Raw genomic sequence first — 27,617 nt, forward strand, 5'->3', positions numbered from 1 at the left:
TAATGACTTAATTAACCTCTGATCACATGCCCGCATCAATCTCATACATTTTCATTTTGGTTTTAGCAGTTATAGCATAGGTTCTGCATAGTTCACCTCCATCGTGAGGTTACAGAGGTATTCCACAGAAGACACTGAATGAAGACAGGAAGAAAAAAATGGGCTTTCTCCAGGGAAATTTCTTAAGAATTCAAAAAAGTGCCTCCCTTGCACCAATATGAGAACAAAACCTGTCCTTTTTTACTGAAGAAGAAGGAGGCAGTGGCACCCTGTCTTAGAGGAGCAGATAGCCCAGGCCCAGCCATTGGCAGATGCTCTGAGGAAGCAAAGCCATGCCTATGTTGACCCTAAGATGGCCAAGTCAGGGAGAACACATGGAAGTGCTTGAGATCAGATCTCCCAAGTATAAGGTCAGGAGGGTCTATAAATCCCATCTGCTCTTGCAGCTTGTGATGTGAGGGCACCCTGGGTCATCACATGTCCGGCATCAAAGGACATGGCTACACAGGGAGATGGAGCTCAACACTATTTGCTTCTCTAGTCAGAGCCATGATAAAAGGTCTGAGATTCTTCCCTGAGTGCTCCTCAGGGATTGCATCCAGCCCAAACTCAGGTTGTGACCACTCAGTGAGGAAGGCTGAGTCCTTCCTCAAGCACCTGACTATGGTCACGCTCAGTGTTTGATAAATGTGGTCTAAGAAACAAGGTCCTGGGTTGTGCCTCATTTTGCACCAGGAGTTGAACCTATGGCTTTCTCATCCACTAAGTGGTCTGGTCCTTCCAGAGAGGAAACCTACCCTTTCACAGGGAAATTCCCGACAGCTGGGGCATGTGTCACAGCCACACTGGACTGAGTAACTCTGCCAGCTTAGCTTGAAATAACTGTACTGCCAATATTGACAGACGTTCAACTGGCACAAATCTATTGTTCCCAGAAACTGTATTTTTGTTAAAGCTACCTTTAAGGAATGAATATAAAAACTACCTGTTTACCACATGAAACCCAACATTTTCTGAAACATTAATTAATTTATGCACTGATGTGTAGGTGTGAGTGTCACGTGACTTCCAAAATCTTATTTTCAGAGGTTCTGAGAACTCTGGTAAACCTTGTTTGTGACTTTCATTTTTTTAAATTTTGTATTCATAGCAAAGTACTGTTCTTTTCTTAGGCTTATGTATTTTCCTGGAATGATAGATAATCATTATATTTAACATAAAACATGGAGACTGTCGTGGTTTAACGCCAGCCAGCAACTAAGCACCACGCAGCAGCTCACTCACTCCCCCACCACCCAGTGGGATGGGGGAGAAAATCAGGGAAAAGAAGTAAAACTCGTGGGTTGAGATAAGAACTGTTTAATAGAACAGAAAAGAAGACACTAATAATGATAATGATAACACTAATAAAATGACAAGAGCAATACTAAAAGGATTGGAATGTACAAATGATGTGCAGTGCAATTGCTCACCACCTGCCAATCGACACCCAGTTAGTCCCCGAGCGGCGATCCCCCTGCCCCCATTCCCCCCCAGTTTATATACTGGGCATGACGTCACACGGTATGGAATACTCCATTGGCCGGTTTGGGTCAGGTGCCCTGGCTGTGTCCTGTGCCAGCTTCTTGTGCCCCTCCAGCTTTCTCGCTGGCTGGGCATGAGAAGCTGAAAAATCCTTGACTTTAGTCTAAACACTACTGAGCAACAACTGAAAACATCAGTGTTATCAACATTCTTCACATACTGAACTCAAAACATAGCACTGTACCAGCTACTAGGAAGACAGTTAACTCTATCCCAGCTGAAACCAGGACAAAGACTAACATACCCTTGTAGTGGAAGCATACTGGAAGGAGCTCAGTGTGGTGTTAAGGTCCCAGTCCTCTAAACTGGGAGATGTGTTGTAAGAAAAGCATTTCTAGAGCTTTGTGGAGTTGCTCTGAGTACCTTATCAATCTATTTTTTTAGCTGAACATGGGATATTTTGATCTTTCATAAAAATATATCAGTCCTTTGAAGATAAAAGGTCTCTTGATGCCTAAGACCCTGATGAAAACCAGATGACAAGTAGCAGATTTCATCTATGAAGATTTTTAGTTACTTTGGTTTGTGCTTTAGCTCTGGTTCTTGTTCCTGTTGACCTAGACATTTCCTTTTAGTAAAGTTCAACACTAATAGCCAGGAGGCTTGATGATGTTTAAATACAGCAAAGACTTAAAATTTCATATCACCTAGGTTAGCAGAACTGCAGACAGATTCTCTGCTTGTGCTAAGGTGTTTGACTACAACAGATCTATGATGCTTTATGTAGAGAGAGGTTTGGACCCTGGGGAATGGATTTTGTGAGTCTCATACAAATTACTGTCTTTAGTGTCCTAATTGATTCCATCTGTAGTTTTACACCCTTTCCTTTTTTCTTCCTCTTTCCTTTGTAGTCAGAGCTACCTTCAAACTGCAAGTGACGTGCCTGGGGGTCACAACCTGGATCCCTCTGCAAACTACAATTCCCCAAAGTTTCGCTCAAGGAATCAGAGCTATATGAGAGCAGTGAGCACGCTCAGTCAGGCCAGCTGTGTTAGTCAGGTGGGAAATTCTTGTTATAACTTTTCTTATAGGATAATCACAGATGCGAGAGTTGTTACTAGTGGATGGTTTTAGTTTCTTTTTGAATTAACATCAAACTGAGGATGTGCATTGTCAATGTAATTCAGTTCTAAGGAATGCAACCCTTGTTCAAAATTTCAAGAAAAATACTGAATGGTAGAAGCAAAGGGACACTATTGCACATGATATTTTCCATTTATTTTTCATTAAAAATACAAATACTGGTATTTTCATTTTCAGTCTATATTAAATATTTAAATGTTAAGAAGATTCAGACTGAGCATAAGGGGCACAGTCCTACAATACTCATCCTCTGAAAATATCTACTCTGATTTCAGTAAATGTGGGTTGCCAGATTAAGATATAGATTGATATAATTATGCTTCAAAGGACCAGTGACTCATCTCCAAACTCAATCCCTCACTCTTCTTGGGTGAAAGAATAAGTCCCATCAATTATTCTACGTATGGGGACTTCTGAAAAGAGACATTTTTCCACCCTGCTGGTTTTATGTTGGTTAGTTAGTACTAATTCATGTTGAAGTGAGATCTGAATCAGGCCTGAAGTGCAAGCAGCCTTATGAAGTATGTGCATGTTCTGTTTAGCAGAGGACTTTACGTAACATTTCCAATGTTTCTAATGTTCATTGGTCCTGACATTTCTTCCCTGTGTTGCTTCATGACAGATGGACCCTGCCCTCTTCTCAGACATGTCTTACTTTATTTGTCTTTGACCATTTAGTGAGGCACCTAAGAGTACAGTAGCTAATTATGCACAATGGTTATGTTAAAAAAAAAACTTTTTTAAGCAATTTTATATTCATTCATGTTCAATTTGTATTGCATGGCTATTCAGGCCTGGATTCAACTCATCTAACTTGAGGCTTTTAACTAAGGCAACAACTAAAGCTTCCTCTGTAGTTAATGGAGTGAAAGAGTTTCTTCCAGGACAATGCACATCCCAAGTGGGCTGAGAGCCCTCTGGAAATGCTTGTCAGTCTCCACTGACTGTAGAGAGTTGGGAGGGACTAGTTGCCTGACTAATGCCCTTCAGCCAAATTCCTTAATTTATGTGGGATAAAGCTAAGTATAATCTTGCATAGCACACATCAGAATTAGAAACAGACAGTCATTTTCAAAACCTTTCATTATTTTTCATGGCTCCCTTGTGAAACCTCTCCCCATCATTCTCATGCCTTGGTTTTCATTACCCTGGTTTGGTTATTTTCTATTTTTATTACACTCTGGTTTTGAGAAACTTTCACAAGAATTAGATCCCGAGTTCCAAGCAAGTGCTGTTGGCTGTCACCTAACAATGCTATAATATAGAGCTATTCTAACATCTTCTGCCTCTTTGACCATGTCTGTGCGTGGAGATTTTCACTGAGCTGTCCATAATGTCTAATTGGTTTCAGCAGTAGTTAAAATTCTTCATTCCAATGTGCATTACCTGGAAAGATGTCCACAGTAGATTTCATTTGCAGGTAGATTGCTCAATTGGCCAGATTAACTAAACCTGCTGGATATAGTTCCTTACTTTCTTTTTCAGTTTTCACTAACCTATGTAATTTGTGTCAGCTACATACTTCTACCTCACAGTCCAGCTGTTTCCAGACCAGTAATAAATGCATTTAATGGGTACTACACAAAGTAAATGTGTTAAAATAACAAGTTCTGAACCTTTGCCGTTTCTGGTTCTTTCTCCATGACACCATCATCTTCTTGTCCCATCTACATAATAGCAGTTTGTATGATTTGTGGTATTTTTAATGCCTTTTTTGTGAGATACTTCCTTTTTCACTCTTGACCAAGGGTGGAGTCAAGAAAGATGCTGGGTTCCATGGTTTACATTTTTAGCTTAAGTTTTAAAACCTTTATTTTTCTATTGTCAATGACCTTGGTTTGAAAGAAGTGGTTAGTACTTAAACTGTTTACGGATTACATTACCATAAATTTCCTGATCAATGATGTACGCAAAGTATTTCAGAGTAAGATTTTTTTTTTAATCTTTTCAAGATTGCATTAGTCTACTTAACTTTATTAGAAGCAAATTTTATGAAGGGTAATGTAATTCCTTTCAGAAGAGATTTAGTAGCCAAAATGTCTTACATGAAATTAAAATATCAGTTATTCATTATCATCAGAAGTTCCGTATGAAAATTCCATTTACTTAATCAAAATCCTAAAACATTTGAAACATTTGCACTCATTCTGTTTCCATAATGAATAATGTTCTAGGAACAGTAATAATGAAAAATGCACTTAGCAGCTGTATAGAAAAAGTAATATCAACTGGATGTGCACTTTAGTGACGCTACGAATTTTACTTGGTGTTTATACTGATTTTGATTACTAGCACTCTCGTTTTAAAAAAATTATTATCAGGAGGACATATCAGGAGGTCATGCATTTGCCTGTCCAGTGTTAACTTCCTATCTGATTTTGGATAAATATAATTGGAATTATTCAGGTACATTTATAGGTAGTTAGGGCTGACTTCAGAGATCCTGTTAAAAATTATGTGGGTAGAATTTAGGCACTCATCTTCAAAACTGCAATACACGGTTCCCTCCCAAGAGGTTCCCTAAGCCTGGCCAGCCTGCCTAAACCCTGTTTATCATGAAAGCGTCCTAAAAATGTACAGTTTTGCATCATGCCCAACCTGTAGGGCAGGGTCAGCAGGTAGATGCTGCGGGGAGCTGGAGGGTGGTGCTGAAATCCCCCAACCTGGTCAGGGATGCAGGTAGGCACACCGAGGCTGAGCTGCCAGGCAGAGTTCCTCAGCACACCTGGTGGCACAAGTATCAGGCTTAAAATAATGCTGCTGAAGAAAAGGCAGCAGTAGTGGCTGCACCTCGTTTTTCCATGGGAGTTGAATGGCTAACCCAGATAACCAGGGAATTAATTCAGTTTAGGGCTCTTCTCAGCTAAAGGTGGTCCGAGCATTACTTTCTCATCTGACCACTTTTCAGTCTATTTCAGACCATGGTTATTCTTTCACATGCTTCACTGGACACAACTCTAGATGCAATATTGCTCAAACCTTTCAGAAGCATCACCTCCTCTGAACTTAACACATCTTCAAATATGAGATACCTCCTTGAGCCCCTTTACAGTGAGAAGAAGATAACAACCTGCCACACAGGCTAAATGTCCATGAGTAGTAACTTTGCTGATAAGTGAAGAACAAAGGCAATCCACCCTCACCTTCTGAGGGCTAATATTAGTATAGCTGATTTCTGTTCTATCCTGGCAGAACATGGATTTATTTCAGCGCAGAGTGATCTTGTTGGTTACCATTAAATCATGTATTTACAATCCTCTAAATATGCCAAAAGATACTGAACGTAAAATTAATTGTATGGCATGTGTGATGTGCTTACTATATACATATAAACAGCTGATGTAAGTTAAAAAAAAAAGTGTATGTGATCAGAAGGGATTACTACATTTTAACTATTTGCTAAAACAGTTCTTCATCAATGTACAGGTGTCCATTTGAGATGTTGAGGCCGTGATGATCACAAAAAAGCAAGTCAAAAATCAAATGCATTGTTGTTGTTTATTCAGATGAGTGAAGCAGAGGTTAATGGGCAATTTGAATCGGTGTGTGAATCAGTGTTTAGTGAAGTTGAAGCTCAGGCAATGGATGCCCTTGACCTCCCTGGATGTTTCCGAACAAGAAGCCACAGTTACTTGCGTGCCATTCAGGCAGGCTATTCCCAAGATGATGAATGTATACCTGCGATGGCATCTTCCAACATCACCTCAACTATCAGGTCAACAACAGGTAAGAAAATCTACACTGACCCTTCCACTGTTCTGCATGTAAAAATATATCATCTTGTTTTGTAAAAGGGCATTTTGACACTGGAAACAATTTCCGTGTGTAGTGGTAATATTTGACACCAGTATTCTTAGGTTTGTAATACTGTACCGTTGTGGCTACAGCTTGGAATAAACTCCTTCTAGGGAGAATCCTGCAAGCATAATATAATGGACCTGGACTTTTGACCTCCATTTCCCATACATACAGTTATCCAGGTGCAAATATAAAAATGCAAGTGCAAATGGTATCATTTAGATACTGTTAGGCATTTAGGTATTTTTATCTATCACATAATTGATCTTCTAAAGGAGATCAGTTGCACTGACTTTAATTTAGATCCTTAAAGTACCAAAAGAAAAAGAGAAGCAAGATTTTAAATATTTGGTTTAAACACTTACAGGCAATTAACAGGGAATTAATTACTTACTTTTAGAAAAGGTGTAACCAGCTGTATCTATACACTGAATCATAAATGTTATGGCAACCTTCACACATCTGCTATTACTCATCAGTAACCATTAGCATTCATTGTTATACCGTTCACTTTTAGGATCTTTTAACATTCTTTTCACTTTCTTTTCTTTTATTAGTTGCTTAGCAAAGATGATAGCTTTATTCATTTTAGAATGTTAACATTTAGTACTGGTAGAGAAAAGATTGCACAGATAGCAGTTGCATAATTAAAATGAAATCTATAACAAATATGTGTTCTTTGTTAAGTGATCCAAATTCACTTTTATGTTTCCAAATATGTTAATGTCAGTTCCTAATTATGATATTGTCCTTGCCACATACTATTAAATTGCAGTGCAGGCTACCCATCTACAAAAGGTAAAAACAGAGCTCAAAATGTATAATGCAAAAATACTTTTAAAATTATTTGCTTGACACATCTGTTGTATAACAGAACAGTGGGAGCTTAGAAAGGAAGTAAGCTGAGGTTGAATAACATAAATTTGCATTCCAGAAGGAGCATAAAATGTTATTTTATCTTAAGCATAGTATTTTAATTGCTATATATAACTTTGTGTAAAACCAGAAGTTGTGGCGTACAGTGCCACCTCTAGGGCCGTTTCTGTCCTTTGTGTAATAGAGATGCTATCATGATATAAAATGAGAATTTACTGCTACCTGAGAGACTAATTTTCATCTTTGTCATATAGTATTGTGTTATTATTATGAAGAAACTTTCCATGGCAAAAGACACAACTAAATATCTATTTTGGTATCTGACTCCAGGTACTGAATTGGAATACTTTCAGAATTACTTTGGCTACCAAGTTGATTGGTTTTAACCTAAGCTGTCTTGAGTTTATATGCTAGATAAGCCCAAAATTCTCACTGAAAAGAATTTATTTTTTTTTCTCTAGAGCATCAAAGCTGAATAATAGAATATGTTTGAGAAAATAACCAGGTTAGGCAGTAAATATGGTTGCATCCCAGTGTTTCCATACTTATGAAAAATGTTTTGCATTCATTAGCAGTCTGCCAGTTAAATACTATGGTTTTGAAAACTTTAAGCTTTGTTTCACACGTGGCTTCTCCCTCATCTCGGAAATGATTTATCAGGTGGATTTTCTTGCCCAAATATGTAATCCTTCTGCTTTGTTGTGGTGAGGTGATATTGATGTTGTGGAGAAAAAAGATGATTTGAGATGTTTTCCTGAGCCAAAACTATTTCCAAGCCTATGGGCTGTATACAGTTCTGAACGTCGTTCTGTACTCAAAATATTATCTCTGTACCACTGAGCAAGTTTGTCCTCAGCTTCTATGTAAGATAAATATTCAAATTAGAAATATTTATCTGATTTGCAAGAAGAGAAAGGATTGTGTGATTCACTATTAATTGAAAATTTCAGTTGCCAAATAAGTTCTCATTTTTAAAACCCTAGGGGTAACTCTTCCATATTTCTCTCTTCAGCCCCTGTCAGTTTGGAGGGAGATGTTTCATTTCCTATCATTCCTATAATTAAAAAAAAAAAACAAAAAACAACCTTACTTCTTCAGCCATCTCTGAAAATTGTAAAAGAAGCAGTTGCCTGAAATGTGAAAATGGTGTTGGCAGATATTTGACATTTATACGGGCTTCATTCAAATAAATGTCAAAAAGGTCGAAGTTTCACATCAGCCTTCAGTTCCAGTTCAGCCTTTTGATTTCTTAGGAAAATTACATTACATTAATTCCTTTTTTGCTTCTGATGTAACAAACTCTTCTTGGCAGAGAAACTAAAGCAATTTCTTAGAAAATTAACGGGCATTGCAATTTAATTATTACTTGAAATTTTAGTGATATAGGTCATGACTGCCTCTTATCGATGTTGTAAAGCAATTAAATCATAACACACAGGCTTAGCTAAAAATTAATTCATGTAACTAAAAATATAAATCTAAAATAAAAAATGTAATATCTGATCTATGAATTCAATTACAAAAGTATAGGATATATATTTACAGCATGCAGTTTCCTAAAATGTTCCTAGATGCATTAGCAGCTTTCAGAAGGCAGGAAGGTTGCAACTATAATGAACATCATGCGGGACATTATTAATGGACTCTGTTAACAGGGTTTTCTAACAGATGGAAAATGAGCTACCAGTGACTAGCTCTTCTTAAATGTATTCAGCTTCACAGAGAAAGCCCAATGGTTCATCAGTAATATCTATGGTACTAATGAACACATAACTTTTGCAGGGACCCAAGTAGTTTAATTATTTGCGGGACCAGGCTTCTCCACCTCTGATGGAGACTGTGTGGCAAGACACGGGGCACTACCTGCCGCCCCAGGTGTAAACGAATGAGACAGAAGTGACAAGGCAGAGGAGGCGGCCGGCATTGCTGGCACGCTGTAAGCTAGGCCCGGACTCGGTGACCCCTGCTAAGACTCGTATTTCATCGTGGTTAGGGCATTTCTAGCCATCCCATTTCATTTTGTAAAGAGATGGTGAATCCAGTAACGAATGCTCCTGTTAAAAGCCCTGAATGACAGCATACGCGTTCTGTCGGAACTGACTCCAGTCGCAGCTGTCAGATGCACAGCTGAGAAAATACAGCTCCAGCTGCTGCTGCCTCCCACCTTGTCCCTCCGGCTCAGACAACATGTAATTTCCTGAACGGGAAGTCACGGAGTGCAGTAGTCATCCTAACGACTACCGCCTCACATCTCCGCTACTCTTGCAAGCATCGCTTCACTTTCCAGGAAGAGTTCATAAAATCTGGGTCCCTTTCCCAGGCAGCACCAGGTCGGCTCCCTGTCGTCTAAGCACGTCCGGACGGATACGCGCGACGGTGTCAGCTTGGAAGGCTCCTTCCCGGTAACGTCGGGGTAGCGCGGCAGAGTGCTGCGGGGAGGGACGGCAGCTCCCCGAGGGACGGGAGCTGTGTCACCGCCAGCCCCGCGCATAGCGAGCCCCGCCTGGACGGTCCTGTTGGGAAACAGGCTGGGAGCTGTGCCGCGGTAACACGTTATCCCACCTGCAATACCCGCGTTCTCTTACCGAAAAGTAATTCAGATACCCTGGTACAACACTGGATTGTACCACGAAAACAGAACCAACGAGGAGGGCTGGAAGGTACTAACGACTCTCGCCCTTGTTTCCCCTTTGCCTGAGAAGGTCAACTTCTTTTTGTTACATGTCCTATATGCAGGCAGAGCCCTGTATATGACTTATTCCATATGTTATAGAATATTTCAGGATGTTTCCTCACAGGTTTTTTTCCTACTGATGTTGTGGGGGTTTTACTGTGAATGCAGAAATCCTGGATTGCAATGACACTGGAGGTAGTAGTTAGGATGGTCTGTTGTGAAGCAGAAGAACATGTTAAAATCCCTTCTCTGAGACAGAAAGTAATTTGGTATTTGCACCTTTAGCCATCCAGGATAACCTGAACGCAGGCTTATCACCTGTTGAGATGTGGGGGGGCACACTCAGTTTCTCCTGATGGCATTATTATACGTTGTATAAAACACTTTCACCTTTATTGAGAGGGACACTGCTGCTCTAGCCCGCTGCTTAGGACACTCACCCATCAGGTGGGATATGTGCTCAGTGAATATTGCTTTTATATGCAAATTGAAGCAGCTAAAGCAGAAAAGACTAGATATCCTATAAGGAGGAACTGAAGCATTCCAGTCAGAGGTACAAAATCCTTCTCCAGCAACAAGCACCAAGTGAATGGCCTCGGTTAAGTTCTTCAGCTTTTAGGCCGATGAGTAAAAGGGAGCATCATTTTCAGTTTCTTAAAACTACTTCACATTTTCCTCTAACCCAAGTTTTTTGGCTACAACTGTATTTTTTGATAAATGGATTAATGACAGAAAAAATCCACCCGGCTAAGGACTTCAGCACAATGGGGATTGGGTCACGGTACATAAAGGCATCCTGGATTTCTGTTCTATGTTAAGTGTCAGTCCAAGATCATTGCTCCCGCTTCAGGGATTTCCAGCTCATCTTGAGAGAAACTTAGCATGAAGCACTGCTGATTTCAGGGAATATAGCTACTAGCCTTAAGTGGCCAGTACACTGCATTACAATGATTCCATTTTTCTAGAAAACGTAGCATAATGCAAACCTGTCAGATCAGTTGTATATGCACCTCCTTTTATCTAATTTGTAGTAGGTAGCTCTACTAAACTCATGCTTACTAAAGAGTCCACTGAAAAAGATGAGAAGTGGGGAACTGTCTTTTGTCCATTTTACTTTTCTCAGCCAGTAGGACTCTGCCTGGCAATGAGTAAACTTCAGAGAATTCCACATTTACTGAACTATTGAGCACTAATTCCAAACCCAATTAATTCAAACAAGGTCACATTGCATGAGGGAGTTTTCAATTACAGCTCATAGGATTACTCAGAATGCCTGAGGAATTGCAGATTTCCTTTCTCCTGACTTAAAGCTATTTTCAGCTTTCCATTTTTTAAAGAAGGGCCTACGTAGGGTGAATGTTTAGAGCACATGTTTGATATTTAGCCACAAAACTCTCATTGCCAGTAAACAGATTGCATGGTCACGTACCTACAAACATTAAAGCATGAGAATATGATATTTCATCAAGAAGTTGTACTGTTCCACAGCACAGCTACCCCTGCAGACACCAAAAAAACTGATTCTCTGGTTGCTGTCTGAACACTAAAGACATTAGTTATTCTTTGGGGTTTTGGTTTTGGGTTTGTTTGGGTTTTTTTCAAAGATATGAGGATACCAAGGGCAGGCAAATGTTTAAGTCATGGTGCTACTACATATGGAGCTAGTGGAGTTCAGTGAAGGGTCACTAAGAAGACAAAGGGTCTTGAGCATTTCTCCCATGAGGAAAGGATAAGACAGCTGGGACTGTTCAGCCTGGAGAAGAGAAGGCTCAGAGGGGATTATATAAATGTATATAAATATAAAAACCGGAAAAACACACACCTAAATTCCTAAAAGAAAAATGTTTTACGATCAATAAATGTGTGATTTTCTTTTATTTCCTCAAGAATGAGATACTTCATCCAGGTGGCTGCTTGGATCTTCTTAATACAAGGCACTATGGCTAGGAAAACCCAGCCAAACAGGGGAAAACCTATGCATGAAGTAACATCTCCACAATTTGTGTTCTTTCTTTAGAAATAGATGTTGAGTCTTAGAGGTTTTTACTGGTATCCATTGCTAAGTAATAGCTAGCAGTGGTATCCACAACAGGTATGTTTAAAACCACAAAACCTTAAGCCCAAATAAGATATAGAAGGCTGTTTTCTCAATTATAATTTGCCTATTGACTTTGCTTAATTACTGTTGGGGCTCCACGGAATTATCTGGCACTCTGACTCCCTGCAGGAAACATACCATATATCTGTGGGAGCACTTGGGGATCCCGAGTTAATGCTTTGATGCTGTGCCAACTTGTGCGCCTATACTGTGAGAATAAATCTTATACTAACTAAACGATGAGCCCAGTTCTACACTTGGATACGCACACATCATTTTCATTGCTCTGGGTGTATCTGGGGGGAATAATTAGTCTTTAATTCTTTTAAATATATTGAAGTTCTGCTGCTATGCTGACACTGCTGTTAAATAGCAGCTCTGCGTGGTGGAAGTGGCCCAGGGAGTCACTGGGATGAAGGTGACACAAGCCCTTTGGTTCGAGGAGTTCAACAGAGGATGGCCAAGGGGCCATTGCAACTGTTTGTAAGTCTGGGATTCCCTGAGATGGAGTAAGGCTGTGCAAATTGGGGCTGCCTGGCCGCCTGGCCTCTTCAGGCTGATGAGGCATGAAAACAGTTGGAGCAGTAGCCAGGAGCTTTTCATAATTTTCATTCTCCTTGGTACAGATGATCTGCAGAGGCAAAGATAAAAAATGAAGTCGCTGCCTTCAATCTATGGTTAGTTTAAAAAAATGTGTAATGAGTGTTTCTTCCTTGCTCCTGCTGTTCTGTGCTTGACATAATTCCTCCGTAACCTATTAGATTTGCCAGACAGCTGGTTCTTTCTTTATTAAAAAGAACACCCATGCTCCCTCCCCTGGCAGAATTTGGCTTCAAAGCTGTTCTGTGGGATCAGTTTTCACAGAGTTTTCTCACCTTTGTTTCCTGTATGATATATGGGGTTGGGGGGAAGAATGTATAAGAAAGAAAAAAAAAAAATCATGCAAGGAAGATGATTCACTGTTCAGTGTTTGAAGCCTTCCTGACATGATAGAAGCTAACAGAGGTAAATCTCAGCCCAGCTGTTTAGCCTGAGGTTGCCAGAGGGTTTTGTCCTCAGGTGGGTCTGTGCAGCTGGGGGAAGTTCGCAGGGTGGGTGAGCCTGGAAGCACCAGTTCATCGTGCTTCCTTGTGCTTCTAGTAAAAAAGAAGGCAGGACCCCTCTCCTGCCAGTGCTTCTCCTTCTGTGTTCCTCTGTGAATGAAAAAAAACCTCTAAGGAGCCTTCTCAGAGGCTCTGCATGTATTTTTGTTGAAGGCATATGTACGTCAGGAGCCATAATGATGACATGTGCACTGGAACTACAATGCTTGCTGTGCTGGGTATACAGACATCATTTTAATTGCATTCTGACACTAATTTTTACTAGCTCGTGTGTAATATTTCATCCATCAGGGCCTCAGTCCATCAGTTAATGTAACTGAGCATAACTCTTGAAATTGAACCAATTTTGCTTGCTAACAAATTGCCCCTTAGCTTTGTTATGCTTTCAGTGCAACAGGGGGGTGAGCTCTGTTCCGCTCTAGCTTCTTTACAACAAAAAGAATTCTTCCAAAAACCAGCATGTGCAGCCACAAAGGAGTTCCTCTCCTGTGGGTCCCAGCAAAGGCACAGGGGCCAATAGAGGGTATGTGTGAGGAAAGAGATCTGCACTTCAAAATAACAATAAACTCCTTTACAGCAGGGCAGGTCTTGCTTCCATAGGGACCCTTCCATTTCCAGAATGTCCATTGGCTAGTAAATCTCTTTCCAAAAAAATGTATTATCAGGCATTTAAGGAGGCAAGTTCAGGTGCTTTTGCTACTGTTCTGCCTCATGGCAAGGACATTTTGATTAATGCTCGCCACTCACAAATGTACTTTTCCCGAGGGACATTATTTCTAACTTGCAAAATTGCCTTTTCCAGGAGAACAGAATGCTAGTGGGCAGCTGCCACCCAAATCCTTCCCAATAACAGAGGCATCTGAAGGTAGAGACAAAGCAAGTTCTTCACTGTTTAAATAAAGCCATATCTGTGTTTCAGTGGAGAGGCACAGAAGTAGGAGAAAAACTTTTATAGTTACCTTTAGTTTTAATTCCAGCAAATGCTCTCTTTTGTTAATATAAAAACCCTCTTGGGATGCTTGCACATCTCCGCCAGCTTCTCAGCAGCTCCCAACCTCTATTTTCACTTCCCTGAAATGGAGTTTCATCAAGATAAGCTTGTACTTAAGTCTCCATTTCTGTTTCAGGAATTTTATTCAGACTCAGATCTACCCTAGAAGGACAGCTGGTAAACCTGATACTTAAAACACACTTGAAAGATTTTTTTCCAGATGATCAGAGAAAATAAAGATGCCAGAATTGGTGACATTCCTAGGGCATAACCAGACAGAATTAGCCTTGGCCAGACAGGTTACTTGAAGGTTCTGGGATTTGCCTCCAGATCAAATCATCTAAACACAGATGCTTTCGTGCCAACTAGTTGTCTAAGTTCCCATGACAATAAATTCAGATTAATTCAAAGATAATATCAAGAATGTATCAATGAGTCATGAGTTTTACATGAATTTCTTTACCTTTGGGGATAATTCTGTGTCCAAAAAAATACATATATTTCCACTTCTGTCTCCTTCCCCAATCAAAAAAAAAACCAACCATAAAAAATTCAGTCATAAAAATTCATCTCACCTAATATGTATATCTAAAATGTAGGTGTCAAAGGCAGTCACATTAATGTCCTATTATAGTCAATGAAATGTGATTTATCTCCTTTAGGACTGGTATCTGTTATGAAGGAATTTGTCCTCTGGACATCCCTATTTCTCTCTGTTGCCTATAAAAATGGTCTACAATGATAGCATAGTATACCTAGCTAACTTTTATAAATCTGAGGTAAAAGTCAGGCCTATTCAAATTTCATTATAGGGTGAAACCAAAGATTACATTCTGGTCCCACTGAAGACAAGGATAGCTGAGAGAGCCATGCTCTGACTTACAGGGTCGAAAGCTCAAAAGAGATGAGAGCTCAGAGAGAGCTCATCATTTGCTGCCCCTAAATGTAGGGCTGGCAGCCTGCAAGTAGCTTTCTGAGCGCTGGTTTTGACACTGACGCTGACTCCATCTGCACCTTGGGTAAAATGATTTCTTGATTTGACTATTGCCTGTACCATTACCAATCTCGGAAGTGCACTCTGAGACTATGTCCGGACCTGAAGCTCTCTGTGGATTAAAAGAATGATTTAAAGGTATTAAATTCTCTTTAATTAAAATATTTTGCAATCATTTAAATTCTTTAATGTAGGACCATTATCATAATACACTGTTAAAATTATACCGTTGTGCAACACTTCCTTAAGATTAACTGAGGAAACTGTTTTTCTTGTCCTATTCAGTTTGGAATTCCTTACTGTAAGTTAACAAAAATCACAAGCTGCACATAAGAACAAGAATAGAAAATGTACAAACAAAACCAATGATAAGCCTACATAATATGTCTGTGAGTGGGTTTAGGAGGCTGATGGAAATTATTTGACTTAGGTGATAAGGGTATGTGGGAGGTCAAGAAAAGATCTTTTAAGTACAGAATTACAGCAATATTGGTTTGATTCTACCGGAAAACATTTTCAAATTTTCTGTTTTATTTCAATGTGAAAAGAGTAGCCCAGTAAGAGTGACTCTTAGCTTTTGGAGCTCTTTTTTCTCTTTGTCTCTTACCATTTGATGATGTGACAAATGCAATCTGTGTTCCTGCAAAGCTGCACATACATTCTGTAAATGAAATAGAGCATAGTGAAAGGTACATTTTTCCTTCCTGCAACCAAAAAACTGAGGTGGTGTTTCTTAATGCAACTTCAGTATTTTAGAGGCACATAGGAACTGTTTAGAAGAGCAAAACAGCTGTCAGCTCTTTGCCTTGCCATCTACAGGATGCTGGTTAGGCTATAATTTCTCGCTAATTAACAGAGCTAAAATAGAACCCTCTGTAACTAGTCCATCAGCAATCCATGAGGTTTGTGTTGCCCACATCTCTTTTAACTTTGGCAAAGGCTTACAGTTTCTGATCTTGATGTCTTGTTTGATTTGCATTTCTGTTTTGAGACTAACATTAATTACACTGTCAAAACAGATTTTATCGTTTATGTAACATGGCCTGCCTACAGACCTAAGTTTCCTCAATATAGAGGTAACAACTTACGCACCGAATGACTTGATTACAGCAATTCCTTTTATACTGTTCTCCTCCTGGGAGATTGTAGTGTGTACTTAGACCCCAGCTTTTTCCAAATTTAGTGGCCACACTCCCACATAATTGTTAGTTTCCTGTACAAAATCAGATAGATGTGCAGAACTTAAGCCTAGAAGGATCTACTCTGAATACTGAGTCTAACCTGATGCACACACAGATATTTTTTAGAAAAAACAGCCAGTAATTTTGCCTTACCCCAGTAAATTTTGATTGAGGTTATGTGTCATGCTAATGATTTCAGTCTTTTTTCACAAGTGTTATATAGATTATGTTTAGCAGAAAGATGTCAAAAACAGATGCTGCTTAAAAAACAGCATTTTTTATGGGACTCATATGACAGCAGTGTCTCAATGGCATGCTATTTCAAAAAAACTCTTTTAAAAAAGTTGTATGTAAAAGGCACACATCTTGCCTGTGCCAATAATATGTTATGATAATGGTCCAGATCCTGAGTTTGTGTGAATTGGTCTGATTCCACTGACTTCAATATCAACAACTTCAGTGGGATTAACAGCACGGTCTAGTCCAGTGCCTAAAACTGTGCAATCAAATTAAAAACTACAGAAATACAGAGGGTTTGCTTTTTTAATACTTCTGTGGAGCTGCGAAGGGACCTTGGGCCAAGCTATTGCTAGCTGCTATGTAGGAGCTCCAGCAGAAAAGCTCAAGGAGCAGGAAATTAGGACTTGGTCATTAATGCAGGCAAATTCCACGCAAGCTTGCTTCAACAACCAGCTCACAGGGGATGTGAAGCAGAGGAGATGAAGCTCCCACCTTTCCAATGAACACAGGTAACAGAAGACAGGAGAGGTTATGTCCTGGTGCATACCAGAGTCCTACCAGTGCTGTCACAGGGACAGAGCTTTTAGCTGGAGTTTCTCTCACCCCTTTAGGCATCTTAAAAGTAGATGTCCTGATCTGAGCTGGTTGTCCTTGATTCTCTTTATGGTTGATGAAGAAAAGTAGGCACCTGTGTAGGATGATTCATTTCCTGGTAAAATAAGCATCTAAGATGGGTGAGAAATGCCCACAGTATTCCTTATTTTTCTCCCAGTAATTCTAAAAGAGATCAGACAACTGCCTTAGACTTGGATGACTGGTTTTTAAGTGACTAATGTGGGGTGAGATGGATTCCCATGAATAGATCTCAAATACCATCTTGAAGGTATGATATAATTCACTGTTACTAAAAGACCTTACTTAAAAAACTGGCAGAGGATAAATGCAGCGTTTTGCCCCCATGGACTACGGCAACATGAGACTATCAATTAACATCTGACTTTAGGGTGTAACAAACATCCAGGTTTACCTAAACATAATACATATAAAATGACCCATCAGGAAAAAGGGTTAAGAAGTTATAGATACCTACCACCCAGACAACGCTTTGGGTTATGAAGTTTAAATAAAATGCAGCCCGTCATATAAACTGTGCTGATAAAACTCATTTGGGTGTAAGCAGTCTTTCCAAGAAAATCTCACACAAAAACATCACTGTGAATATATCACTGTTTCTTACTGCTTAGTCTGGAAAGCAAGAAGCAGGGTTCTTTTCATGGATATCCAAGCTCAGAAAGATTCTCTCTACTGAGAAACTGCCTGGTCCCTTTACTGTCTAAGATTCATTGGGAAGGGCTGAATGAGAAAAGAGAAGACGCAGGAAGGTAGGTTAATAGCATAAGTATCTCTCTGATTGTGTTTGAGGGAAATCGATCCAAGATTCGATTAAAATAATTAACCTAATTTAAAACAAAATTCTGTCTTGAATTTCAAGCACAGTATGACTGTTTTTAATGACTATTTTTCAAGGTTTGAATATCGTTACAGTTCAAAAAACTGCTCTCATTACCTTACAAATGGAGAAAGCCCTCAGAAATGACAGGTTCTTTCACTAGCAGAGCAGCAAGGAAAGGTGTGGACCTATCCAGGGAGCAGCAAAGAAAAGGGCTGGAGGAGCCCGGACTGTATGAGAATGCAATGTGTCTTCCTCACCTGCCCTACACTCGCGTACAGCTGATGTTTCAATTTAAGTGCAAAGTAGGTGTGTTTGAGAAGTACTTTGAAGGACTTGCATTTACATTCAGTTAGCACTGCCTATGGTCAGGTAATGGAGCAAAACGTTTTTTTTTCTATGCAGAGTCTGAGCACATACTACTCCAGTATTGAAAAGAAAAAGTAGACCCCAAATCTCCGGTTTAGGTCTTTGAGGTGGCCACTGATGGCACACATCGAAAACAGCAGATTGGATCCAAACAGAATAATTTACCTTAACCTTTTCCCCTCATTCTAGCTGATCACTTTTTCTTAATTGAGTAGCCAGAGGCTACACATGTCAGATCTAAGCATTTCTAAATCATCTTGTTATGAATGAACTTTAAAGGTATTACTGATCCAAGAAGGAAACCCCTTTCTAACATTTCAGAATTTTACTTTAGGAAAAGCCAGATTTGCTTTGTAAAAATTAAACTGGCCTGTTTGACACTACAGTCTCCTTTTAATTATGTTTGGCATTGGAGACCAGAGTATAATGGAAGTTGGCAAGAGGCATATATAAAAAGATGTGTCCAACATCCTGTCTTTTAAATAGGGACTTGTATTCTTATTTTTGACATCCATGGCTTGCTAGAAAAATCATCAGAGCTCATTCTTTTTGTGGGAAATAAAGTCTTTTAGTGGCTGAGATTTTTTTTCTCAAAAGTCCTCTTTGATTTCTTAATGGTCTTTTAATGTCCATCATTCTTTGTTTTGAGAAGTAACTGTTATGCATCCATCCATACATTTTTATTTTAAGAGTAGCTCAAAGGTCCTGATGACCATGATGGAGCATAGTGAAGAGATTTCAGGGCATTTCAAGGACAGCCATGTTAGCTGGGACCGTAAAAACCCTTGGCTAGAACAGTTTTCATGATGGTCAAAAAACTATACCAATAACTGAGTGCCCTTTTTATACAGGACTGGATTTAATTGTGGCCTTTCATTATGACAAGGTCTCTTTTTCCTCTTCTGAAATGGTTTCAGGGTTAGCATTCACCATCCCTGTGCAAAGCAGAAGATCTAGCGTCAGCATGGGAGTCTGCACCGTGTTTCTCTCGGTCCTGTGGTCCCTCAGAGAACCCTGCCTGCCTGCGGCAACATTCCCCCCGGGAGCTCTGCCTCCAGGGCAGCTCCGCGCTCCCTGCAGAGTCATTATCCTCCTTCCGAATAAACCTCCTTACAAAACAGAAAATCCAGTTTACTCCTGCTGTGTGTCATAAGGGACAACCGTTGCCTTTAATTGATGGTGCTTCCATGTAAATTCATCATCCAGTTAACTTTGTGATCTCAGCCTAAGTAATGTTATTTTGACTAAGTGCTTAGTGAGTATATTGATTTGTGAAAACCCCTCAGGTGACTCTATCTTGCAAATGGACCAACAGCAGTGATTTATTAAAAGGCTGCCTTTTGCAAGGTGTTCTGAATGTCACCTACGGCCACTGATATTCCATCAAATATATCACGTCTCTCCTTCTGCCTTTTGTCTTGTGAATCTCTATGGACAACCTGAAGTTATACCTAAATTGAATTATTTTAATCATTTTATTTCTAGGACGAACTGTGTTGGCCCTGCAGTATGAGCAGAGTAACTGACATTTCTATGACTGTAGCAACAGTAACCTTAAGCAAGTTTAGTCAAATGCAGTGTAGATTAAGAGGGATATTCTTCTAGGCATATCAATTAAATAAATAAAAAAAAAATCCTGATAGTTATGCATTATCAGGAAACTTTCTTTGGATTTCTATTGTATGTGTTCAAACCATCGAATTGCCAGTTCTCCAGTGCTGGGATTGTCTTCCTGATTATTCTGCAGTATTGCCATAATGCCTGATACCCTGGTTCTGACTGGTGCTTCCCAGCCAGGATCACAAAGCACATAAGAGAAATTAATGCGGTTTACGGAACAGGTCACTTGTAGCCACCTCTGGGCCAATTCAGCCCTGATAGGCCATCTTGTATATGTGGGGGTCATCTGGCAGTTAAGGTGTCAAATGTAAGTAAGTCATGTGTCAGGAGAAGATAACTGGAGCTGTCATAAATGGGCTCTGCAGTCTTTACATAAAGGCAATGACCCTTACAAAACCGAATTGATGTGTTACACTTTTTCCTACCCGAGTGACAAAGTAATGCATGTTATGCTGCATTGCTACCTGCTCCTTTCTCCTAAACAATTTATACCTGGTTTTCATCATTGTTTAGTCTAGCCCACTATGAAGCACAGAACCATTTTGACTTCTCTCCTTTTCTGGAACAATGTCCTTCCTTAAAGGAAAATCCAGTGGAGCCAATTGCACATGTTTATGTTGAAGTGGGGCAAGTACCTGAACAGTTAATACTTTGATCCAAATGGAAGTCTGAAATACCCATACATTTTAGGATTAGAACAGGTTTTTACCATTTTTATAATTTTTGGTTGATCATCATAAGCTAACAGATGGAGAGAGACTGTATCCTATAAGCAGAAAAAAAATATTTTTCCTGCTTTATTAAAAAAGGCAAAAAATAAATTCAGCTTTCTATATTAAGATAGCCTTTGAATACAACTGGAAGGAAACTTTTAGCTTCTTTTTCATAATTCCTTCTGTGTTTAATTTAAACATTAAAAAGATAGATTTACCGCTTGTGCCATCTACTTTCTTTTTCTTTGCATTTCAGAGCAGCTATAGATTTTACAAGTTGATTAACAGCATGGCAGAAGGCTGTTTCTTTTACTTTGCTTGAGTCTCATTGCTCAGCAGCAGGACTGGTGCAAGAAATAATCAGGAGGGCCCGGCACACTAAAACTACTCCAAAAACTGAAGAAATCAGAAATCGTTGGTCGTCATCTACGAGCCACAGAAACAACAGAGGATTCTGCAGGATTGATGTTTTATAGGTCAAAACACAAAGCACATCTCTGATTCTGCTGAAGCCCACAACTTAAATCAGTCTAAAGTCGTACTGGATGGAGTTACTTGGGCACTGTCCTTGGCCAGCGCTGGGTACCCAGCACCAGCCCTCCCTGCGGGGACGGCAAAACCTACCTACCACAGCTCTGGAGTTTGTAGAATGATAGATCAAAAAATGGGGAAGATATGAAGCAGCGCTGAGGAGGTTTTACATGCTTACTTTGGGCTAATAACCACTAAGGCCAATAAAATTTGTAAAGCAGCAAATGATGCAAAGCTGACAGGAGCTCCTGTCCATTAGCATAAGAAGGGGATCATAAATGAAAAGGAAGTTCATTTTCTGTTAGAAAAAGGCAATGTTTCTTCCTGTATATAATACGTGGTATGTACGACTGCTAGGGCCTAGAATTAGACACGATTGATAGAAAAAGACATAACAGGAACATTCACAGATGTAATAATTAATGGAAAAATAATTTGAAAGTGACATAAAATTTCCTGGTTCACACCTTAAGCCAATACTTATTTATCAGAGACCTAAGCATGAACAGTAAACTATGGATTACAGGGTTCCTTTTCTCATTTAACAAGCCCCTAATCCATCATGTAGTCATCTCTTAAGTCAACAACACATACCAAGTTTATCTAAGACAAGTCTTGGTCACATTATTCATCTAAGTTATCCCATTTACTTCACTAGAACCGCTTGAGTGATTAAAGCAAATAGAATTGGGTGGCAAGATTTGCCTCACAAATTCACGCCTCCATCCTCTTACCTGATTTTGTTACAGTCTCCAATTAGTCCCAGATTTCTGTGGCTCTGAAACTGTTGTTCCAGATATGAACTCATTAAATGTGTAGAGATGGATTTTTTTATTGCCTGCTCAATATTTGATCTCTGTGACTGTAGCTTAGAAGTTAATCGGATTTCTTCCTGCCATATTTCACTGTATATATGTAGCCAGTTTCTCACGAACTTTCAGTCGTTCTCCTGTTTTCTTCTCCTTGTTGAACATCTGTGGGTTTTTTAATTCCTGTTCAGAGCTCATGATCAAATGCTTGCCAGCATACTGCAGTAACTGTAATACTTGGTGGCTTTAAGACATGTCACTCCACCGAAACAATCAGACATTTCCAGAATAAAATATTCAATCCTAGGGAAAAAAAAAAAAAAGGAAAAAAAAAAAAAAAAAAAAGCAAGTGACTGTTTTGGTTTTGCCACAAGGAGAATTTTTCAGTTTTAGAAATGTAAATGAAGATTAAGTTAGCTATGAAGGGTTGCAACAGAAGTTTAACATTTATATTCATTAGACAGAGAACTGATCTGCTGCCTGAGTAGTAGGGATATACTTGCTTGTGATGTTTCATTATCACATTTACCATATGTTTCATTATCCACTGCTATTCTTTTGTGGGAAGGCAGACGGTAAAAACCAGTAAATTAGTTATAATGGTGATAACCTGTCTTATGTTACAGGTAAAAATAGCTTCCTCTTCTGGATTTCACTCACCCTGTTTCACCCCATTGTCTCTATTTCTAATGTTTTCCAGCACTTTGAACACTTGCACCTACATTTGCAGGGTGAAAGGTGGGGGAGCAGTATTATGGCAACTCCCTTAGTGGAAACATTCCCTGGAGCCACTGCTTGAGTTTATAAGACATTGTCTTAATTTTCAAGCTTTACAGCCTCTCCCTTCTTGCGTGAACTTTCTGTATTCCCTAAAGCATCTGAAAAATGTTGGGTTTTTCTTTCTTCTTAGCTGCTGGTTACAAAACTGACAGGAGATAAGACTGGCGATAGGATAACAAAACAGCACTTCAAAAAAAGCACACAGTCTCGGAATCTGAAGAGCATGTTTCCACATGTTTCACTCTGTTAGAGCAATTTAGCTCAGAGCAAGACTCTCCTTAAATCTCTACCAAAATTGAGCAGCATCAGTAGTAATTCAAAACGTGCTTCAAATGAAGGTTTTTCACTTTCTAGCTCTGCCTCACTTTTATTTATGATCACCCTTTTATTTAGGATTACCAAAAATCAAAATTTAACACTATTTTTTTCTCTGGGCTCACTTTTCCCATAGGCTAGCCTGGCACTACAGGCTCAGCAGTCCCAGGTATGAGCAAGTTCCTAAACTGGTCTCTTCTCTCCAGAGAGCTGCAACATAACCTCATATCAAAAAGCACGATGGGAGAGGCCCTCTTTCTGACTTCATTGCTCATCAGCCCATATTTGTATAATGGGAAGAGGAGCTCTTGTAGGATCCTTTTTGGACTCAAGTAACCCCAATTCCAAGGTTTCCTGAGTCACTGTTGCAATGTCCAATGCATTTAACAACACCAGAAAAAGGCAAACCATTCTCCTGGTCTTTGCATGTATGCATTATGCTATTTCTGCATTATTGATATGGGAAAACACAATAATTTTCTTTATCTTCCTGCAACTATACAAGAAATGAATTGGACTTGATTTTCCTGTACAAGAATACGGAAAGCTATATTATGATGCATTTTTGTATCAGTTGCTAATTTTATGAATTATGATGATATGTGCTTTGGGGAAAAAAACAATTCCATAACAGAAATGCTCTTATTAGTACCTAAAAAGTATAGTGGGCTTAGCCAATTAGAAAATTCAGCTGTGTGATATTAATGACTAAATATCTATCTCTATGAAATCTCTAAAATTTTGTAAGGAAGCAGTATGGGCACAATTCTGCATCTGTAGAGCTTTCTTGGGTGTTTTACTCAGCCTTTTGCTGCAAGACAGAATCTATGTTAAACCAGCCTCAGACCTGCTCTGCTCATCAGACCAAAACTCTTAGTTCTGCTTATATATATCCAGGTCTCCCAGTGTTTTAGACCCATTTTTACATTTATATTTCCATATTCTCTGCATTTAAGTATATCCTCCTTCAATGCGTGTTCTAAGGATTTAAGGTTTACTGCAGGATAATAGATAAAAAGCCAGTGCTTTTGGTATTACTTGTAGTTTTTGCTTGTTGTCCAAGTATCTAGTAGCTTTGCATATATTGTAACAGTTTTTGAGTGCCTGGAATTTCCTTTTATTCACTGTATTGTGGATATTTTAAAACATATGCTTCTTGTGTAAGTAGCCAGTCTTGCCTAATTCCAGCCAGTACAACCTGGAAGTATTTTTAAAAGTTAACATGTGGCATACTGTAAAGTAGAAGTTTCTGAATAATATTTTGTTCCAGTATATTGATGCTACTTTCTTAACACACTGAGAGCCCACAGTTCAGATGATAACAAGAGGAAAAAAAAAAAAATCATCCTTTATTTCTCTTATCAGCTTTACCCCATGTGGAAACAACCTCAGAAGCCCCAGTGTGTACCTACCCAGCACAGGTCTTAACACACACAAATCCTCACTAACCCTTTTTCATCTTCACCGTAATCTGGGACTCCGATTTCCACCCCTTGCTTCCTGGTTGAAACAAAATGTTGCTGTGGATACCCATCTGACTCTGAGAGACACTTTCAGCTATTTTTTGAGGTTCAAAAAGAGCGCTATGTTGCACCATCTTCATTAGCATAATCTTAATGTTAAGGTGATTTCTGTTGTGAAGTTGCCATCAGATTAATCTTGATTTCGCTTTTTCTTTTTTTTTTCCTCTTTTTTTTTTTTTTTTTTAAATTCTTTCCATAGCTGTAACTTACACCAGTTACAAAAAAACACCACCACCGGTACCCCCTCGTACCACTTCCAAGCCACTGATCTCAGTCACAGCACAGAGCAGCACAGAATCCACCCAGGACGCATATCATGACAGCCGGACTCAGAGGATTTCCCCGTGGCCGCAGGACGGGCGAGGGATGTACAACTCCACCGACAGTTTGGACAGTAACAAGGCCATGAATCTCGCCTTGGAAACCGCAGCTGCGCAACGCCACGCGTCCGAGAGCCAGAGCACCTCGATACGAACCAGCGACAAGGCCATTTTAGTGACAAAAGCAGAGGAGTTTCTTAAGAGTCGACGTTCCTCTATAGGGATCCAGGTAGCCTATCATTAACATCTGCTCTGTGATGAATTGCTTGCCTTCTTTCTGTAAATAGCATAGAATGAGTCATTCAGCTTCACTGGTTCTAATAATCTAACAAACAACCCCTGGCTGCTTAGCGTTAATTGTAATTCACATCATGGCAACATGGCTGTGCAGAAAAGTCTTCGGCTAATATGCTGTACCTGGAAGAAAATGAATGAATAAATCTCTAGGGAGGTTCCCTGTCATTAACACTTGATATGAAAATTATACTGCAGAGCTACAGGTGAACAGCATGTTCATCTCCTTCCCTCCATGAATTCACAGTCCTTTTTATAGAATTACACCAGCTTTAAAATGCTTGACTATTTTTTCCATTATCTTTCTCTTTTGACCTTGGAAAATGTGTAATGCTTCTGGATCTTCAAGTTATTCAACCTAAAAAAGCCCCCCGCTCCCCGCCCTTATTTTTAGTTGTGCTGGGAAGAAAGTACCAAGGAAGAGAAAGAAATGTGCTGGTGTAGATACAGCATAATTATAGATGGCGAGTAATGAAATAACATTAATAAGCACAGACTTTGAGCATTCCTCCATTTTTCCACAAAAAAATGGAATATTTATTTTGCCTGACAAAATGTCTGTCAGGCTGTGGAAACCTCAGTTATGTTGTGTTGTTTCAGGTGAATGAAATAAGACGATTCCAAATGCAAATTCTGAACTCTATTCCTTCTACTAAATGGGAAGCTCTATAGATAGCAATGGCCATTTGTTTAAATCTCTAGGAAATACCAAGTACTAATAAAAATCGGAAAGTTGAACTTGCAAAGAATGCAAAGCCCTTTGAGACACAGGAGTAGAGGAAAATTTAGGCTTCTGTTCTGCTGTTACTTAGACACACATATAATTTTTAAGTATGTGAATATTCCCTTTTACATCACTAGGTTCATTTCTGTTCTTAAAAAATCTCTCCTCTGGCCAGACCAACTATAGAGGAAATGCCATGTATTTTGGCATAGTTACAGGTATCGTGGAGACAGCAACATAGAGCTTGAGAAGGTAATAGTCCATGTAACAAAGCCCAGTGAGTGACTGTTCATCTACTAGGAAGTGTATTATTTTCTTTTAAAAGTAGTAATTCCATTTCCATTAATTTCAAAATACAATCAGAGAAAAGTATTTGGGTTAAGCATGTCACAGCTACTGATTTAACTTCGCTGTTTAACATCTTAGTGTGGTATAATTTTGCTGTTCCACAACGTATTACACTAATGGGAAGGCATAGGCTTTGCCAGCAAGCTGCTTGTCCATTTCTCGACATAAAAGTATTTGCTTCTGCTCCTTTAGATGCAGAAGAGTAGAATGTAATTTAACAGCAATGGTAAAATATTCAGATGGCTACTTTTCAAATGTTTTACAAATTAATTAGCGTATCCTAAATTGTTCAGAGAAGGGGCTTAGCAGATAACGGTGGAAAGCTCAAAGGAGCAGCAAGTTATTTTTGGTACCTTTTAGCCCCTAACCTGAAATTTACTCTTCAGAAAGGAATAGTATCTAGTGTTGTTCTTATCTCTTCTTTACAGCAGCTGTGCACAGTGGTATTTAACAACGTTAGTGTCTTGCTTCCGACAGTCCTGGTATTTCAGCAATTAATTCTGAAGCTTTGATTCTATCACTTGATCCTGTTTCTTACTGCAGGTGATGACCAGTACTTTTCACTGGGCTCTGACCCTTCTTGGTATCTGGTGTGTTTAATAATATGTGTTTATAATCCACAAAAACATCTGTGCAATGATTTCCATGGAGGCAGCAGATCTTCTGTAGCAACTTGTCATGTGATGCTTGGCCCATAATAGTGGTCCTCAAGCGTACACACTGAAAAAGCCAAATACTGTTTGCAACAGCAGGTCTTGGAAGGATGAGCTGTTTGTTATCTTTTGAGAAGTACAAACTGCTTGGTTGTACCATTTGGCATTAGATAAGGTTGAAACTGCAAAATTACCCTCAACACAGTATCCTGAGAACACATTTTAGTTGTTTGTGGTTTTTTCTGCAGTAAGTTTCAAACTTCACATTAGTGTGAAAAATACCTTCCTGCAGCATTTCTAAGCTGAAAATGGATTTTCTTGTATTTCTGTTGCCAGGTTTATAAGGAATAAAAACAGAGGGTGAAATATTCTTATTGCAAACTACATAAATAGTAATTTATGCCCCCAAAATACAGTCGAAGTATTTAATTTCTTTTAGACTTCTGCATCAAAGCACCTTAGAAAAGGATGGGTTTTATTTGCATATTTCCTTGATTGACTAAATGACTTGTTTTCTCATTAGCATGCCATGCCAGAGTAATGCAT

At 39.3% G+C, this 27,617-nt stretch overlaps 1 protein-coding gene across 3 annotated transcripts in view; it reads left to right on the forward strand.

Moving 5' to 3' along the window:
• The window catches only part of DLGAP2 (DLG associated protein 2), a 484,489-nt gene that overhangs the window by 423,743 nt on the left and 33,129 nt on the right, over positions 1 to 27,617 (forward strand). For all 3 annotated transcript variants that reach the window (XM_069805918.1, XM_069805916.1, XM_069805917.1), the window contains 3 exons: positions 2,436 to 2,583; positions 6,174 to 6,393; positions 24,932 to 25,281. In XM_069805918.1, the coding sequence (XP_069662019.1) occupies positions 2,436 to 2,583; positions 6,174 to 6,393; positions 24,932 to 25,281 (718 nt within the window). The remainder of the gene's footprint in view (positions 1 to 2,435; positions 2,584 to 6,173; positions 6,394 to 24,931; positions 25,282 to 27,617) is intronic.

The sequence above is a fragment of the Haliaeetus albicilla genome, chromosome 18 (assembly GCF_947461875.1).
Source record: "Haliaeetus albicilla chromosome 18, bHalAlb1.1, whole genome shotgun sequence".
NCBI lineage: Eukaryota > Metazoa > Chordata > Aves > Accipitriformes > Accipitridae > Haliaeetus > Haliaeetus albicilla.